The sequence below is a fragment of the Staurois parvus genome, unplaced genomic scaffold, assembly GCF_062004578.1.
Source record: "Staurois parvus isolate SC_StPar_1 unplaced genomic scaffold, SC_StPar_1.0 ptg000192l, whole genome shotgun sequence".
NCBI lineage: Eukaryota > Metazoa > Chordata > Amphibia > Anura > Ranidae > Staurois > Staurois parvus.
This window is the reverse complement of record NW_028317988.1, coordinates 11032696-11049951: the sequence shown is the minus strand read 5'-3', so window position 1 is coordinate 11049951 and position 17256 is coordinate 11032696. Positions and strand designations below refer to the sequence as shown.

The 17256-nt window shown below is 43.7% G+C and overlaps 1 protein-coding gene across 1 annotated transcript in view; it reads left to right on the top strand.

Annotated features, from left to right (window-relative positions):
• The window catches only part of THADA (THADA armadillo repeat containing), an 870089-nt gene that overhangs the window by 266694 nt on the left and 586139 nt on the right, over positions 1–17256 (top strand). The window contains exon 24 of the mRNA XM_089677843.1: positions 4531–4653. Coding sequence (XP_089533969.1) covers positions 4531–4653 — 123 coding nt within the window. The remainder of the gene's footprint in view (positions 1–4530; positions 4654–17256) is intronic.

Sequence of the window (17256 nt, the reverse complement as noted above, 5' to 3'; positions counted from 1 at the left end):
AAATGTTCACTTTTGAGTGCAGTAACACTTGATATCGATTTTGTGCTCCAATACTTCATAATGCTGCAGTTTGTGTCTTACTGTTGATAGAACATTAGCAGAGAAAGGGTGGTTGGCTTGTAGTCTGGTCTGCCTAGCTAGAAATAGGTCAGCTCATCCTTATCTGAGCCCTCACATACAATCTCTACAGTCAGGTCTTTTTTTTTTTTGTTCAATAAGTCCAATGACTCTCAAACAAAGCAGCTATTGTTCATGCAGATGTTTGGACAAATGAAAATCAAAAGAACATCTGATCTTAAAGGGTTTTACACTCTGAATGTGTCACGTACTCCTTTGCTGTATTAAAACCATAGATATGATTTTTACAGCTTACATTCCTATACAAAGTTAGTCCCTTAAGATGATTTATATAAAAGGCTTTCATTTTTATTTATTTCAGGTACTTATATAGTGCCATCCATTTACGCAGCGCTTTACATATATATTGTACATTCACATCAGTCCCTAACCCTCAAGGGGTGTACAATCTAAGGTCCCTAACTCACATTCATACATACACATACTAGGGACAATTTAGACAGGAGCCAATTAACCTACCAGCATGTCTGTGGAGTGTCGGAGGAAACCGTATTACCTGGAGGAAACCCACGCAGGCACAGGGAGAACATGCAAACTCCAGGCAGGAGGTACTGTGGCTGGGATTCGAACCAACGACCCTAGTACTGCCAGGCGGAAGTGCTAACCATTTAGCCACTGTGCTGCCCCTATTTTTAGTATATATATTACTTACAAAGTTGTTGTTCATTGTTAATATTTATCCAAATGGGAAGTCATCTTCGTCTCATTCAGGGGCTTATGATTGGTGGCCAATGACAAATAGCATTAGCATGTCAAATTATTTACATTTGTCTTTGAATCCCAACCACGGTACCACCTGCCTGAAGTTTGCATGTTCTCCCTGTGCCTGCGTGGGTGTCCTCCGGGTACTCCAGTTTTCTCCCACACTCCAAAGACATGCTGGTAGGTTAATTGGATCCTGTCTAAATTGGCCCTAGTATGTGTATGTATGAATGTCAGATTAGATTGTACACCCCTTGAGGGTTAGGGACTGATGTGAATGTACAATATATATGTAAAGCGCTACGTAAATTGTTGGTGCTATATAAGTTCCTGTATTAAATAAATAATTGACTGTAATTACTTTTTAAAATGTATTATGTATAGCTGGCTATGATCCTAGATTAAAATAAAGCCTGACTCCAGCGTTTATTCTTTCCGTTAGAAAGGTTGGAACTTTTGACAATTTACATTACTTTCTGTGCATCCATTGAGGAAAAAGCAAGTCATTTTCATTGGCACACCAGTATGCAATAAAGTAGTTTCTTTTGTTTGTCATATGACAACAGCATAGCAACATTTTAGTGCCACAAGGCAGGCAGTAGTAACGTCGCTCCTCAGCTCTGCAGTCCGCAAGAAGCATGAGTTTTGCTGGTTGACTAAGCAGAGGGTGAGTTGGATTTCTGCAGAGAGACTACTGTTTCCACACAGAGAACAAGGGTCCTTTCCTACCCTGAACATACTGGCAGGTAGCATGTACTCAGGCAATAGGATAAGAGAATTATATGGCATTCATGAATTATCAGAATGAAGTATTGGGATAGAAGTTTTTCCGACAAAGAGGATGCCAGAGGAGATCTTGCAGTTCCACCTAAGGGTTCTTTGATTGTTGCGTAAAAGATTACGTGTGACTGGCCACAATTGGCTGCGGGAGACGGCAACCTCCCAGTGTTTTCAATCGGACTTCCTCCTGCAGCTAATCGCAGGAACTCCTGCTGGGGTTCTCTCATCTGTTCGGAGGAGGGTGCATTTGCAGGTGTGAATGCACCCTTATTCATAGGTTTAGATCCTGGCATCCACTCATCCATACTTGAATTCTAGTAGTTTCAGAAGAAAAAAACACCTGTGGCGCGCTTGGCATTTATTATGTTTTAATTGCATACTTGCTCATGCAAAAGCTGAAAGCAGTTACAAACATTCAGAAAATGACCGTGTCTCCTGCAGGCTGCATGCTTTCTTAAGTCATTCTAAAGTCCCTAACTTACATTCATACATGCACATACTAGCGCCAATTTAGACAGGATCCAATTAACCTACCAGCATGTCTTTGGAGTGTGGAAGGAAACTGGAGTATCCGGAGGAAACCCATGCAGGCACAGGGAGAACATACAAACTCCAGGCAGGTGGTGCCGGGGTTGGGATTCGAACCAATGATCCTAGTACTGCCAGGCAGAAGTGCTAACCATTTGGCCACTGTGCTGCCCATATTTAGCTACACCCCTGAAAAAATACAAATTCCTCCTTCATGTTTTATGTGTACCATTGAAAAGGGCAAACAACATTCAATCCCAGTGGGGATAGATCAAAGGGGGGGGGGGGGTGAATAAACAACACAAGGTTTAAAAAAATAAGAGGAAAGATGTAAGGAGGGGGAAAGGAGTAACGGATGAGTGAATAGAGGTAGCGGCAGTCAGAAAGGTAAGGAGGGGGAGTGGAGAGAGAGAGAGAGAGAAACCCACCTATCCTGGCTGTATGCTCAGGTAATCCCCATAGTTTACCAGCCAATGTGAGGAATTTTGCGTCTGCTCCTTTCAACTCATGATTGGGAGGCCACCACGGTTTGATCTTTGTAAAAGAAATGGGGGGCTCTGACTTTCCAGTATTTTTCCTTGCTCATTGAGCATCATGGTCAAGTTTTCCATTTTTTGAATCTCATTGATTCAGGCGAGCCAGTGTGTTTTGGTAGGGGGCAGAGGATTTTTCCACAAATGCTGGGATGCAGGCTTTCGCTACATTGAGGAGATGTTTTAAGAGAGAGTTCTTGTTAACATTTGTTTGAAAGGAGCGTATCTTGAAGGAGAAAAGCTGCAAGATTTCCTCCAAAGAATACTCCCGTTAATGTTTGTACCGTCTGTTCTACCATAGTCCAGAAGTCTCGCAGCTTGGAACACTCCCAAAAAATGCGGACCAGAGACCCCACAGAATTCTTGCACTGCCAAAAAGAATTTGAGACCTGGGGGAACATACGATGAAGTGCTTCTGGTGTCCTGTACCATCTAGTGAGAAGTTTGTATTCTCCCTTGTGGTATCTACTGGCCAAGGATGCCTTGTGGGCAAAGAGTAAGATTCTCTCTTTTTGCTTTTGAGAAAAAGTAAAATTTAGGTCCCTTTCCCAACGCTGTAAGAATGGGAGCTCAAGCTATCAATGAGGCATAAAAATGAGAAAGCGAGTGCCGCAGGGGTTCACCAGCCAAACATATACTCTTCAACGAGGACGGTGCCCGCAAAGTGATGAACTCAGTAGGTAAAGTGTGTAATTATACCCCTACTGTGCCCAACAGAGAAGTATTCTAACCCAGTGTTTCTCAACCTTTTTTCAGTCAAGGCACCCTTTAAAATTATGCACAATCTTGAGGCACCCCATTCTAAATGATAAAAAATGACACCAATAGTTTTACATAATACAGCAACATCCACACATGTTGGATACCCAGCATTACAGATGTATTATCCCAAAGCAAATGCACCTTTGTACACTGTTAGTGACTAGTATTTCAGGGTTTCTCTCTCACTCAGCTAATGTGACCCCAGTGCTGACGGAGAGGGGCAGGGGAGCGATAAACAAGGATGCTGTGCAAGCACGCGACGTCCTTATCATCTGATGATATCATTGGTTGTTAGGACCACCGTGGCTGGAAGGTTGTAATGGTGCACAATGAAAATCTGTGGCTTTTGTGTAGCTAAAAGGTAGGCTACATCCACCCTTTGGCTTATATACAATTTTTAGGAATTTTGCCAAGGCACCCCTGAAGAAACTTGAAGACACCCCAGGTTGCCTAGGCACCCTGGTTGAAAAAAACTGTTCTAACCCTTTCCCACTCTTCTTAAAACAAAAATAAATGTTTTTAGTGGCTTTTACATTCCCATCTCCTAGATTGTAAGCTCCAAGGAGCAGGGACCTCCTATCCCTCTTGTATTGAACTGTGTTGTTGCTGTATTGTCTCCCATTATATTGTAAAGCCCTGAGCACAAACTGTTGGCGCTATATAATTCCTGTATAATAATAATAATCATCAACTGCAGATGAATAAAGGTTGGGTTGATTGACATTTCCTATCTAAAGCTCATGTTTCGTGCACTGGGAGTGGGTCATCATAATGTTCTTTCATGTGTCAGGATGTGATTTTGATATCCTATAAAGAAAGGTTTAGTAGGTTTTGAAACTGTATTGCCTTTCCATATGGTGGACTACCCATAGAATGTGGGACATTTACAGAACCAAGAACTAGCCACGCTGAAAAATAGGATTTTAGTAGGTAGTGTTGCTACTAACTATGATTTAAATAAGGTTTTTTTAATATATATAATTCTTTAAATTATTTATTGGTTTCTTTAATTTAGAATCCTTTAAGTAACTGCAGCGATTAAGACTGCACAGATAATATTCTACTTATTTTTTCTTTCTCTCCGCAGGCCCTCTTGGCATCAGAACCCAAGAACAGTAAAACATGTCTCTTGAAGATGACTATGAAAGAATTAATAAACTTGGCTATGCCTTCGGGTGACCTGTCTGGAAATAACAGCACAATCCCGCAGGTGACAGTGATATTACACATGCTAGGCAGCCACAGCAGGCCTCTTTCAACAAAGGACTATGTAACTTTACAGCTTTTACCACAGTTACTGACAATCCACACAGTGCAAAATCACAGAGAAACAGAAAACCCTGTCCTTCAAGTCAATGCATCAGGTCCAGGAATGACAGAAAAATTCATTTTTACACCAGCGCCATCCAACTGGCAGGGCTTAGTCCGGATGTGGTCCACAGAGGGTGTAGTGTAATTTCTGGCTTGTGTAAGCCTGTACTGTATGACATCACTTTAATTTTAGTAGGATCCAGCTAAAATCCTGCATTGACTGGACAGAACCAGTTCTAATGTGCCGTGTAGTCATCTTGCTTACTGATGTGTTCATAAATTTTGGAGGGAAGTCTTAAAATGATCACCGTTGTTCACTGGGCTATTTTATAGTCTCGTTAAAACACAAGAAATACAATTTCTTTCTATTTATTAACAGCAATTGAAGAACTAAAAACCTCACTTTAGCCTACATAGACATTGCTAGGTGTTGTTAATTCTGAAGGCTGCCCTGATCATGGCCAAAATCCCCTGCTCAAACTTTCCTTTGGAAAGGGGCTATCATCTGGTCTTAACTTTTAATGGCACATTACTCCTACCTCCCACCTGCACCTATTGTGTTCCCCCTTTTGACTCTATAGCAAAAAGCTTTTTTTTTGGGGGGGGGGGGGCGATTTGGTTGACCAGTATAGAGTGTTGTTTTGCAAAGTGATTACTATTGCCTTCTTGTTGATGCAAAATGTGCAGGCTTCTATAGCACTTAGGAAGATTGATTGGCTGTTTGATTTATGCGGTAGTAAACCACACCAAAGAAGACAAAAATGGGCCCCTGGGTGGTTTTAGTCATAATGTGCTAGTATGCACCACATACTAGCACATTATGACAGATTTCCATGAAATCAAAGACCTCTAGCGGTGCGCTGCCATGGCACTTGCATCTTCATTCATTCTTCCTTCCTTCCAGGTTCTCGGGCTTCAGCCGTATGAATGGCTGAGCCACGATGACATCACTTCTGCGGGATAGATCTCTGAAGGAACAGCACGGGTATGCTGTTCCTTCAGAGCGCATGTGGCGGTGATGTTATCAGCTGCTGCAAAAGTAAATATCTCCTAAACAGTGCACGTTTAGGAGACATTTACAGTACCCATAGGTCATAGATAATAGATAATTATTGTCAGTGGGCACTTTAAAGTATTTCCTCTCTTACTGCCAAAATGGAATAACGCCTACAATTCTCCTACCAGCATCCCATAGAGGAGGACTCATGCTCATTGAGAGGAAGCAATGAACTTTCTGCAGAGGTCCAATGTACACCCTGCTAAGTCAGACCTAGAGCTTTGCAATTAGAAAAGCTCATGAGCCCTGCAGATTTGAGATCTATAGCTCTTAATCAGCAGTAGGTGGGCCAGATCTGTATAAAGAGATTGTTGCTTTCTGATAGAGAGCAAGAGCATTATGCAGATCTGTGAAAATAACTTGTTGATCGGTGACCATATGGGGGTTATTTGCTAAAGCTGGAGAGTGCAAAATCTGGTTCAACTCTGTACTTAAACCAATTAGCTTCCAGATGTTATTGCCAAATATTAATTGAACAACCGAAGTTAGAAGCTGATTGGCTACCATGCACAGCTGGACCAGATTGTGAGTGCTCCAGTTTTAGTAAATCCCCCCTATGTGTCTTGAAACCCATCGAGTGTCAGTGGATGCTTACTGCTGTTTGCAAGTATGGTATAAGTTGTTTAGTTTGGCTCTCAATGGCTCGTATAAATCTACGTATTTGTAATGGTATGCTGGGATTGTGCTTACTCAGTACATATATATTTGGTGTAAAGCCCTTATTTGAGTAGGGAATGTGCCAAAACAGAGGGGGGGGGGGGGTCACTGGCAGATATAGTAAATTCTGTATATTGTGTTTTTAGGCCTTCTTGATGATTAAATATGCACAGTTTTGGTGGTGTTTTTATATGTGGCCCAAGACAATTCCTCTTCTTCTAATGTGGCCCAGGAAAGTCAAAAGGTTGGACACCCCAGTTTTAGAATGTTGAAGATGTTTCGTAGCTTGTCCAATCCTCTTCTTCAGTTTACTTACAGAACAGGTCCAGCTGAAGGTGTAGCTAATAGTAGCCACAATGTCCCAAATAAAAAAGAACCTTTACAGACACATCTAGTCAGCACGCATTCACATCTGGTGACTTTTCATGTGTCGTGCAAAATGACTTTTCTTATGGTTCCTGTTTACATCTATGCAATTTTTTTTCTGGCTGCTTTTAAAAATGCTGCATATCCTTATTTTTGTTTGACTTAGTGCAATTTTGGCTCGATAGAATTATTATTCTACAGGATTTATATAGTGCCAACAGTTTGCTCAGCGCTTTACAATATAAAGGGAGACAATACAGCAACAGTACGGTTCAATACAAGAGGGATAGGAGGGCCCTGCTCCTTGGAGCTTGCAATCTAGGAGGGAGGGGTTAGTAATACAAAAGGTAATAACTGTGGGGGATGGACTGGTTGGAAGAGTAGAAGATTCCATTATTAGCTGAGGGCAGGATAGGCTTCCCTGAAGAGAGAGGTTTTCAGAGATCGCCTAAAAGTGAGCAGAGTAGGCGATAGTCTGATAAATTTGGGTAGAGAGTTCCAGAGGATGGGGGAAGCTCTGGAGAAGTCCTGGAGACGAGCATGGGAGGAGGAAACAAGGGAGCTAGAGAGTAGGAGGTCTTGCAAGGAGCGGAGAGTACGGTTTGGGTGATATTTGTAGACAAGATCGGTGATGTAATTTGGGGCAGAGTTATAAATGGCTTTATATGTTATTGTTAATGTTTTGACTTTTATCCGTTGGGCAATGGGAAGCCAGTGGAGGGATTGGCAGAGAGGAATGACAGATACAGAACGGTTAGTAAGGTGGATGAGTCGGGCAGCAGCATTCATGATAGACTGAAGTAGGGATAGCCTGCGATGAGGTAGGCCAATGAGGAGGGAGTTACAATAGTCAAGGCGAGATATAACAAGGGAGTGAATAAGTTGCTTAGTGGTTTCCGAGGTTAAGAACCAGCGTATCTTGGAGATGTTGTGGAGGTGAAGTCTACAAGATTTGGACAGCGATTGGATTTGGGGCTGAAAGGACAGATGGGAGTCTAGGATTACACCTAGTACCCTGGCGTGAGGGGAGGGACTGATGGTTGTGTTATTGAGTTTGATGGAGAAGTCAGGGGAGGGGGCAGAATTCAAAATAATTGTATCAAAAACACATTATGGAAGTGCTTTTGGCACATTTTTACCATATCAGAGATCTTTTTTTGGCCAAATATATTTTATATAGGCTGCAGAGGAGATAGAGACAAGGCCACAGAATGCTGCATGTTAAAGCCTTCATCTTCCTCTCCCTACAGGCTAATGCTGTATGATCTCCTCAACACTAATACAAAGATTTCAGCAGAAGCAATCATATGGAATAGGAGGAAATTGCCTCTACATTATTTGATGATTGAGATGCTATACCATCTTCTCAATTAAACAGCCAAACATATAAAGGATGCAGTAAGCTTGTAGGAAGACAATGCTCCAAAACCCCCCCAAAAAACACGAAAAACTTATAGGGGATTTACTAAAACTGCTGAGTGCAAAATATGGTGCAACTCTGCATATTATTATTATTATACAGTATTTATAAAGCGCCAACAGTTCGCTCAGCGCTGTACATTACAATGGGAGACAATTCATTAGACAGTACAATAATAATACAATGCAGTACACGAGGGGTTCGAGGGCCCTGCTCCTTGGAGCTTACAATCTAGGAGGGAGGGGATAGTGATACAGGAGGAAAAGCTGTGGGGGATGGAGTGGTAGGAAGAGTGGATGAGATCGGCAGTTAGCAGAGGGTGGGGTAGGCTTCCCTGAAGATGAAGAGGTGGATGTTCAGGGTGCGCCTAAAGGAGAGGAGAGTAGGTGATAGTCTGATGGATTGGGGTAGGGAGTTCCAGAGGATGGGTGATGCCCTGGAGAAGTCCTGGAGGCGGGCATGGGAGGAGGAGACCAGGGAACTAGAGAGAAGGAGGTCTTGTGAGGAGCGGAGAGTACGTTTTGGGTGGTATTTGGATATTAGTTCGGTGATGTAGTTTGGGGCAGTATTATGGACAGCTTTGTACGTCAGTGTTAGCATTTTGAATTTGATCCGTTGGGCAATCAGAAGCCAGTGGAGGGATTGGCAGAGGGGGGTGGTGGAAACGGAGCGGTTGGAAAGGTGGATGAGTCTGGCTGCCGTATTCAGGATCAACTGAAGTGGGGATAGCCTGTGGTGAGGCAGGCCAGTGAGGAGGGAGTTGCAGTAATTGAGTTGTGATATGATGAGGGAGTGGATGGGCTGCTTAGTGGTTTGTGGGGTTAGGAATGGGTGTATTTTGGCGATGTTGCGGAGGTGGAGCATAGAAACCAATCAGCTTCCAGTTTTGCTTTTTTGTCGAAGCTTTATTGGACAAGATAATAGTTAGAAGCTGATTGGCTGCCATGCACAGCTGCACCAGATTTTGCACTCTCCAGTTTTAGTAAATAAACCCCATAGGCTTATAGCCATTGTGCAGCTCAAGGTTGCTGGTGTTCCCCTAAGTTTTTCATTAAAAAAAAAAAAAAAGCTCAGTCATCCTGCAAAACCAGTTAACTTCAGTTCAGGCAATTTTTGAAAGAATTTTTAAACAATTCTCATTCATTGCTATTTTGTATAAAGCCAATTTGTAATTCCATTGGAAGGTCCCTTTACACTGCATGAAATACACAGACTCATTATCATGCTAATCTATACAAGCATATTGAAGCAAGATCTTCCTTTCTGTGGACCACAGCCAAAGCTAAACTATATTCCAGAATTTTATCACTTAGATTCCAAAGTCTTGTGATGAGAATACTCCTGTGTACGTATGCTGCGAGCATGCTTGATCGGTTACTTCTACATCTGTTACGTTCTTTTCCAGTCTCTTTTTTTTCCCCCCTCTTTTTGGCGGCACAATCCTCCACTGAGACTTGTTTAAGTTCTAGATAAATATCTATGTCACATGTTTTTTTGTTTTCATCTTTTTTTTTTTTTTTTTTTAACAAGAGAGCCGGGAGATTTCCCAGAACCACCCGAGGCACTTTGGTTTGACTTTTAATGTGTCTGACAGCACTTTTGGGAAGCGAGACTGATTTATGTTAATGAAATGAATGTATATTTTATGCTCGCAGGTGAAGTGGTAGGTTAGGTAATGATGAGGTTGCTCTAATAAGTCAGTAATAGATTATGAGTTGAAGGTGAGCCATTATTTATTAACAAGCTATGTGGCTGGGATCCAAGCTATGAGTTAAGCAGAAAAAGATGCGCATATGTGCTTTTAACTAAAAACAGTTGCTGTTATGCAAAGTTCCTTGCGTACACAGAGCATTTATTTGTTCTTATTTTAGTCTTTAGCATATGAATTCTTCTTCAGATGTCTAGAGGGAAAGTAACATGTTTCTTTAAATTATAACTTCAGGGCTGCAATTAATCACAAATATGCCTCTACCTTGCTTTATATCTTTGCAAGATTCAAGTGTTAGGCTGACACCACTGTGCAATGCATAGAGCAGTGGTGGTTAACATTCTTCGTATTAACAATTTTTATTGGTTTTCAAGTAAATCAAGTGTTACAGAAAACAAAGGGAAAATAAAACAAGCAAAACATAGAAGTACATCGATGGCTAAGATTACATTTGGTCAGGACCAGTGGAGTCATATAGTAACAATGCAAAAAAAAAAATCATGGTCTTACAATTTGGGCTGGCATAGAGGAAGAGAAGGTATCCCACGGGAGCCAAATCATCTCAAATACAGCAAACGAACCACTATGTGAAGCAGTCAAACACTCCATCTGTCTTACATTGGTAATAAGTTTATACAAAGTTTGCAATGAAGGTGGGTTAGAGGATAACCAACACATAGGAATACTTCTCCTGGCCGCTGTTAGCACATGTGCAGCAAGTTTTCTGGCCAGTTTAGATAGACCCGGGAATGGCAAGCCCAGCAAAAAATGCAGTGGGTCAAATGGGAGAGAAACTTGCAACAATGATTGCAACAAGGAGCGGACCTCTTCCCAAAAAGGAGCAATGGAGCTGCAGGTCCAAAAAATATGATAAAGAGAGCCAGAAGCGCTACTACAGCGCCAGCAGGCAGGAGAAGCACTCGGATTATAAACATGAAGAACTTCCGGGGTTTTGTACCACAACATCATAATCTTGTATATGTTTTCCTTAAAAACCACACAAATAGAGGATTTAGATGCATTATCCCATATTTTCTTCCACGTTAATAAGTCAATATCACGTTGTATAAATTGAGACCACCTACGCATATAAAGGTGAGCGTCATTGGACAAAGGGGGGGCCTCCATAAGAATTTTATAGGTGCTAGAGACAATACCCCTTTGATGGGGACCTTCCATACATAGACGTTCGAAGGGGGTAGGTTTCCCCAAGCTCAATGAGGGTGATAGAGTAGAGAAAAAGTGGCGTATTTGAAGGTATACATATAGATGATGAGGGGGTAGAGAGGCTTTCCTCTGGAGATCCGAGAATGAATGTAACTTACGAGTCACCGGGTGTACCAGGTGACGTAGTTGAAAAAGGTTAGATACTACCCAAAGAGACATCCGGGACATGGCCATATTGTCTGGAAGATTAGGGTTATGAAGGATATTTGTCAGTGGGGAGCATTGAGAAGCCAATGTGAATTTAGCCTTACATTTCTGCCAAACAGTCAATGAAAAAAGCATGGGGCCTAGGAGTGAGTGGCGAAAAGAATGAACATCCACCGCCGAGGTCGACCAGAGAAGGGAACACAGATGAACTGGGGACAATTGTAAAGACTCAATCTCAGTCCATGTATTGGGAGGGTAGTGAATGGACCATGACAGAAGAAAGCGAAGGTGGGTTGCAAAATAGTATGTTATTATATCCGGTGCTCCCAAGCCTCCCCTAGAACGTGGGGAAAGCAGAACAGAACGAGCAATCCTGTGCCGCCTGTTGTGCCAAATAAAATGTAAGAAAGATTTCTGAAGGGAGTGAAGCTTGGACATAGGAACGGGTACGGGGAGGGTTGCAAACAGATATAAAAGTTTGGGTAGTACGGTCATTTTTAAGACATTAATACGACCGAGGAAAGAGATAGGCAAGGCATCCCAGTGTTTCAGGGAGCGAGAAATTGCTATAAACAGTGGGGGAAAATTGGCCTCGTATATGGATTGGTAAGAGGCAGTAAGGTTGGTGCCTAAATATTTTAAAGAGTGGGTGCACCACCGGTAGGGAAAGGCTGCCTGAAGGGAGGAAAGAACAACAGGAGAAACATGTATTGGAAGTGCCTCAGTTTTGGACGTGTTGACCTTATAACCTGATAAAGCCCCAAATTGTTTCAAAATTTTGTGCAAAATCGGTAAAGAGGTGTGGGGACTCGTAAGTGTGAGGAGGATGTCATCTGCAAATAATGATAATTTGTACTCATGAGAATGGGATTGTATCCCCCGGATATCCGGATTCGACCTGATGGCAACAGCCAATGGCTCCAGACAGAGAATGAACAGCAGGGGAGAGAGTGGACATCCCTGATGAGTGCCATTTGACATCTGAAAGGGGGGGTGAGAGAAAGGAAGCTAATCTGACCTGTGAGAAAGGGGATGAATAAAGGGCCTTCAAAGCTGCAACAAATGAACCCCTGAAACCAAATCGCTCCAAAACCATGAACATGTAAGGCCAGCTTAAACGGTCAAAGGCTTTTTGGGCATCCAAGCTCAATAACACAGTAGGGGTAGAGGAACGGTTGACCAGATCAACCAGATCAATAGATCTCCTGGTGTTATCCGCAGCCTGTCTGGCAGGTACAAAGCCCACCTGATCTCTGTGAATGAGCTTGGAAATAATACCGGATAGTCGATTGGCCAAGATTTTAGTAAAAATCTTATAATCGGAATTAAGTAGGGCAATAGGGCGATAGTTATCTACGATAGAGTGATCCTTATCAGGCTTAGGAATAACCGAGATATATGCACGGGAGAAGTCAGTCTGGGGTATGATTCCCTTAAATAGATCTCGGTAAAGGGATAGGAGATGAGGGGCCAGAGTACCAATAAAAGATTTATAGTAGGAGTAGGGCAGTCCGTCCGGTCCCGGGGCTTTACGAGAAGGGAGGTGTTTAATTGTATCCAATAATTCCTCTAGGGTAATATCCACATTAAGAGCGTCAATGTCTGAGGGTGATACTCTCGGAAGTAGCAAGGGGTCAAAAAAATTATCAAACGATGGTTGTGTGAGAGAAGGGTGAAGGTCCGGGGTTAAACAGTTATACAATTTCCCATAGAATGAGCCAAAAAGGGTTGCCATGGCCCGAGGATCATAAGTAGGGCATCCATCAGGCTGTAGTAGAAGGTCGGGCATCGTGGAGGGGGACTGGGCTTTGAGACGGTTGACTAACATACGGTGTGGCTTGTTAGAAAATTCATAAAATTTCTGTCTAACCCAAAGGAGAGATTGTGCAGTCTTACTGGAGTCAAGGGCTTTAATTCGGTCACGTAGAAATGATACCCCCTGAAGCCCTGAAATAGATGGCTTATTCAGTAACTGACGTTCCGCCAACGAGAGCTGTTGTATGAGAGAGGCCCTAGCACTCGCCGAGGACTTTTTTAAACGGGAACCCATGGAGATACAGAGTCCACGGAAAACCGCCTTGTGGGCCTCCCATAGAGATGAGGAAGAAGTTACGGAACCGACATTAAGAGTAAAGTATGAATCGAGTCCACGTGACAATTCATCCCTAAGATGGTCTGTGGAAAGAAATGTCTCATTAAGGCGCCAGTGACACGGTTTGGGCATAGCAGGGGGGAAAAAAAGATTTAAGGTCAAAGAGGCATGATCAGACCAAGTGATGGGATTGATTTCAGAGGAAACCAGAAGTGGGAGCAAAGAGGCAGAGATGAAAAAATGATCTAGGCGGGAATAACTACGGTGAGGGTTGGAGTAAAATGTAAATTGTTTATGAAGGGGGTGTTTAATCCGCCAAGCGTCAAAGAGACGATGCTCCCTAATCAATTTACGGAAAGATTTTGAAGAGGAGCATTGCCGCTTCGAGGGGGTGGACTCAAAAAGCACTTTCCTGTCTTTATGGGGGGAAACAATCAGATTAAAATCTCCCCCTACAATCACCTGCGAGGTAGTAATAGAGTGTAGATTAGCAAGCGTTTGGGATAGGAATTGCAGTTGACCTGTATTGGGAGCATATAAATTCAACAGAACAAGGGGAGTCTCGCCATGCATACACTCTAAAATAATAAAACAACCCTGATGGTCAACCTTGGAGGAAACAACCCGAAGGGAGCAGTGTGACCCAATAAGGATTGCCACCCCGGCCTTCCCAGAAGGATTAAAGGCCGAGTAGGCTTGGGGAAAAAATCTCGAGGCAAAACGAAAAGAGCCAGTTGATTTAAAATGGGTTTCTTGGACAAAAATAATGTCTGCTCCAGAGGATCGGAATTCCCTCAAAGCCATCCACCGTTTTTGAATGGAGTTGAGGCCCTTGACGTTATATGACAGAAACCTCAACGCCATTATGAAACAACGACAACTGACCTACATGTAATAGCATGAAAAATTAATGGAATACCATCGATGTAATATAGTGAAAAACAAAAAACATAAGACAGTTGAATAACACAGTACAGTGCAAAGTAATAGTATAAAAAAACAAAAAACAGAGAACTAACACTAATAAGTATCCGCAAGGATATAAACTCGGGGATAACAATGGGACCCAAGTCGTCTAGGCCTATGGCTAGACAAAGTCGGGGGCAACACGACAACCAGGACATCGGAAAGATCGTCAAGCCCGGCCAGAAAAAAAAAAAAAAAAAAAATCAACCATGAAAAACACCCGACAATTTGGCCGGACAGATAAGGTAAACCTGTGGGAAAATTATGTAAAGACAAAAAGAACCAAAAACCCAGGAAGGAAGGTTCATCACCGGATTCAGAAGGGCGCCCCAGAGAATCGTCAAGCAGGTGGATCAGTTGACCGAGGAAGACGCGGACGTTGTGGGGTACGAGAAAGTCTCTTCCGACCTCTGCGAACTGGGGTCCAGATCTTGTTGGGGGTAGCGGATGGACGAGACGGAGTTGGTGGCAGTGGGGATACATCTTCAGACAGAGGTGGAAGTCCCAGGCGTTTTAAGAAGGAGTCCGCCTCATGAAGATCACGGAGCACAACTTGGGTATTGTCCCTAGTTACGATCAGCCGAAAGGGAAACCCCCAGCGGTAAGGGACACGGTGTTGTTGAAGATGTGTGGTGATCGGTTTCAGATCTCGTCGCTTAGCCAGTGTAATCGGGGACAGGTCGCAGAAGAGTTGGAGTCTGTCCCCCTGAAATTCCAGAGACGATTTATGGCGAACAGCAGAAAGTAGAGCTTCTTTGCTTTGAAAAAAATGAAAGCGAACAATAACGTCGCGAGATCTGGTGCCTTCAGCAGGTTTTGGGCCCAAGGAGCGGTGAGCCCTATCCATTCGCCAATCTGCTTCTGGAACCAAGGGGGCAGTCGCGGTAAAGAAGGACAGAAGATGACGGTGCAACTGTGCATCTGCAATAGACTCGGACATACCGCGGATACGGATATTTTGGCGCCGTTCCCTGTTTTCCAGATCCTCTTGCTGGAGCTGCATTTGGGACATGGAATGCTTCAGATAAGCGTTATCCTCTTCCAGCACGTGGACGTATTGAACCAGATCATCAAACTCATTTTCCAGTCTGTCCGTGCGGTCTCCAATCTGGGTAATTTCCCCTCTAAGCTCCAAGGCCAGCTTTCCAATTTCAGCGGATATGGACGCGGTAATGTTGCGCAAAAAATTTTGTAGCTTGTCATCCAACGCTGACAATGTGAGGGAAGGTGACTGGGTGGCCTGTTGAGGTGCCAGGGTGGAAAGAGGATGCTTCTCTGAGGCAGAGTGCTCCGCAGCCCTTGCAGTAGCATGCTGGGGCTCATAGTCCTACAGCAGGGAGTGTGTCAGGGCAGAGGCTGGAATGTCTGTGGGTGCAGTACCGTCTGCGACCACCGGGGGGCCGCGATCTCTCCCTGGGCTCTCAGTCATACCTGAGGCTGGGGATTGTGGCCTGGAGAGGAACCTCCGGAGTGGCGAGGGCCGCGGGTCACGTGGTTGCGGGGAGGGGGGCCTCCAGCGCCCTATCTTCCCCATCAAGCCTTCGCTCAGGTGCCGGGCCGGGTGCAGAGTACGGGTGACTCACCCGCAGCGGAAGAGGAGCGGAGGCAAGTGTCGGGTGAGTCTTCACTGGCTGGGATGAGCGGAGCTCACTTAAAGTGCGGCCGCCATCGTCCCTGGCCGCGCATGCGCCCCCTGGTTAACATTCTTGACATGGGGGGGCCTCAAGTGCAGGCCCCAACATCAACAAAGGGCCATATATAACATTTTGTGAATATTCTTTATCACAGACACAATACAAGAGATAGTCAGAGACGGGATGGCCAGAGATTGCAAGCATGATACAAGAGATAGTCAGAGATTGTGGACATGATACAAGAGATGATCAGAGATTGTGGACATGATACAAGAGATGGTCAGAGATTGTGGACATGATACAAGAGATGGTCAGAGACTGCAGACATGATTCAAGAGATTGTCAGAGAATGCAGACATGATACAAAAGATGGTCAGAGAATGCGGACATGATACAAAAGATGGTCAGAGAATGCAGACATGATACAAGAGGTGGTCAGAGACTGCGAACATGATACAAGAGTATGTCAGAGGCTGCAGACATGATACAAGAGATAGTCAGAAATTGTGGATGTGATGCAAGAGATAGTCAGAGATTGCGGACATGATTCGAGAGATGGTCAGAGACTGTGGACATGATATAACAGATGGTCAGAGATTGTGTACATGATACAAGTGCTGGTCAGAGACTCTGGACATGATACAAGAGAGGGTCAGAAACTGTGAACATGATACGAGAGATGATTAGACACTGTGGACATGGTATGACAGATGGTCAGAGACTCTGGACATGATGCAAGAGATAGTCAGAGACTGTGGACATGATACAAGAGATGGTCAGAAATTGCTGACATGATACAAGAGATGGTCAGAGATTGCAGACACGATACAGGAGATGGCCAGAGATTGCAGACACGATACAAGAGATGGTCAGAGATTGCAGACACGATACAAGAGATGGTCAGAGATTGCAGACACGATACAAGAGATGGTCAGAGATTGCAGACACGATACAAGAGATGGTCAGAGATTGCAGACACGATACAAGAGATGGTCAGAGATTGCAGACACGATACAAGAGATGGTCAGAGAAGACTGTGAGCATACTATAGAAATTGTTGAAGACTGGTGACATGCTTTAGGAGACATATTATTAGGTTGCTAGAAATCAGTACTATAACATGACCATAGGTACACAGATTAGTGTCGGAAGGGGCCCTGTACAAAAAACAGCAGCTTGCGAGTGAGCCTGCTTGGTTGCCCCCATAGCAAGTTTTTTGCTTTGGGGG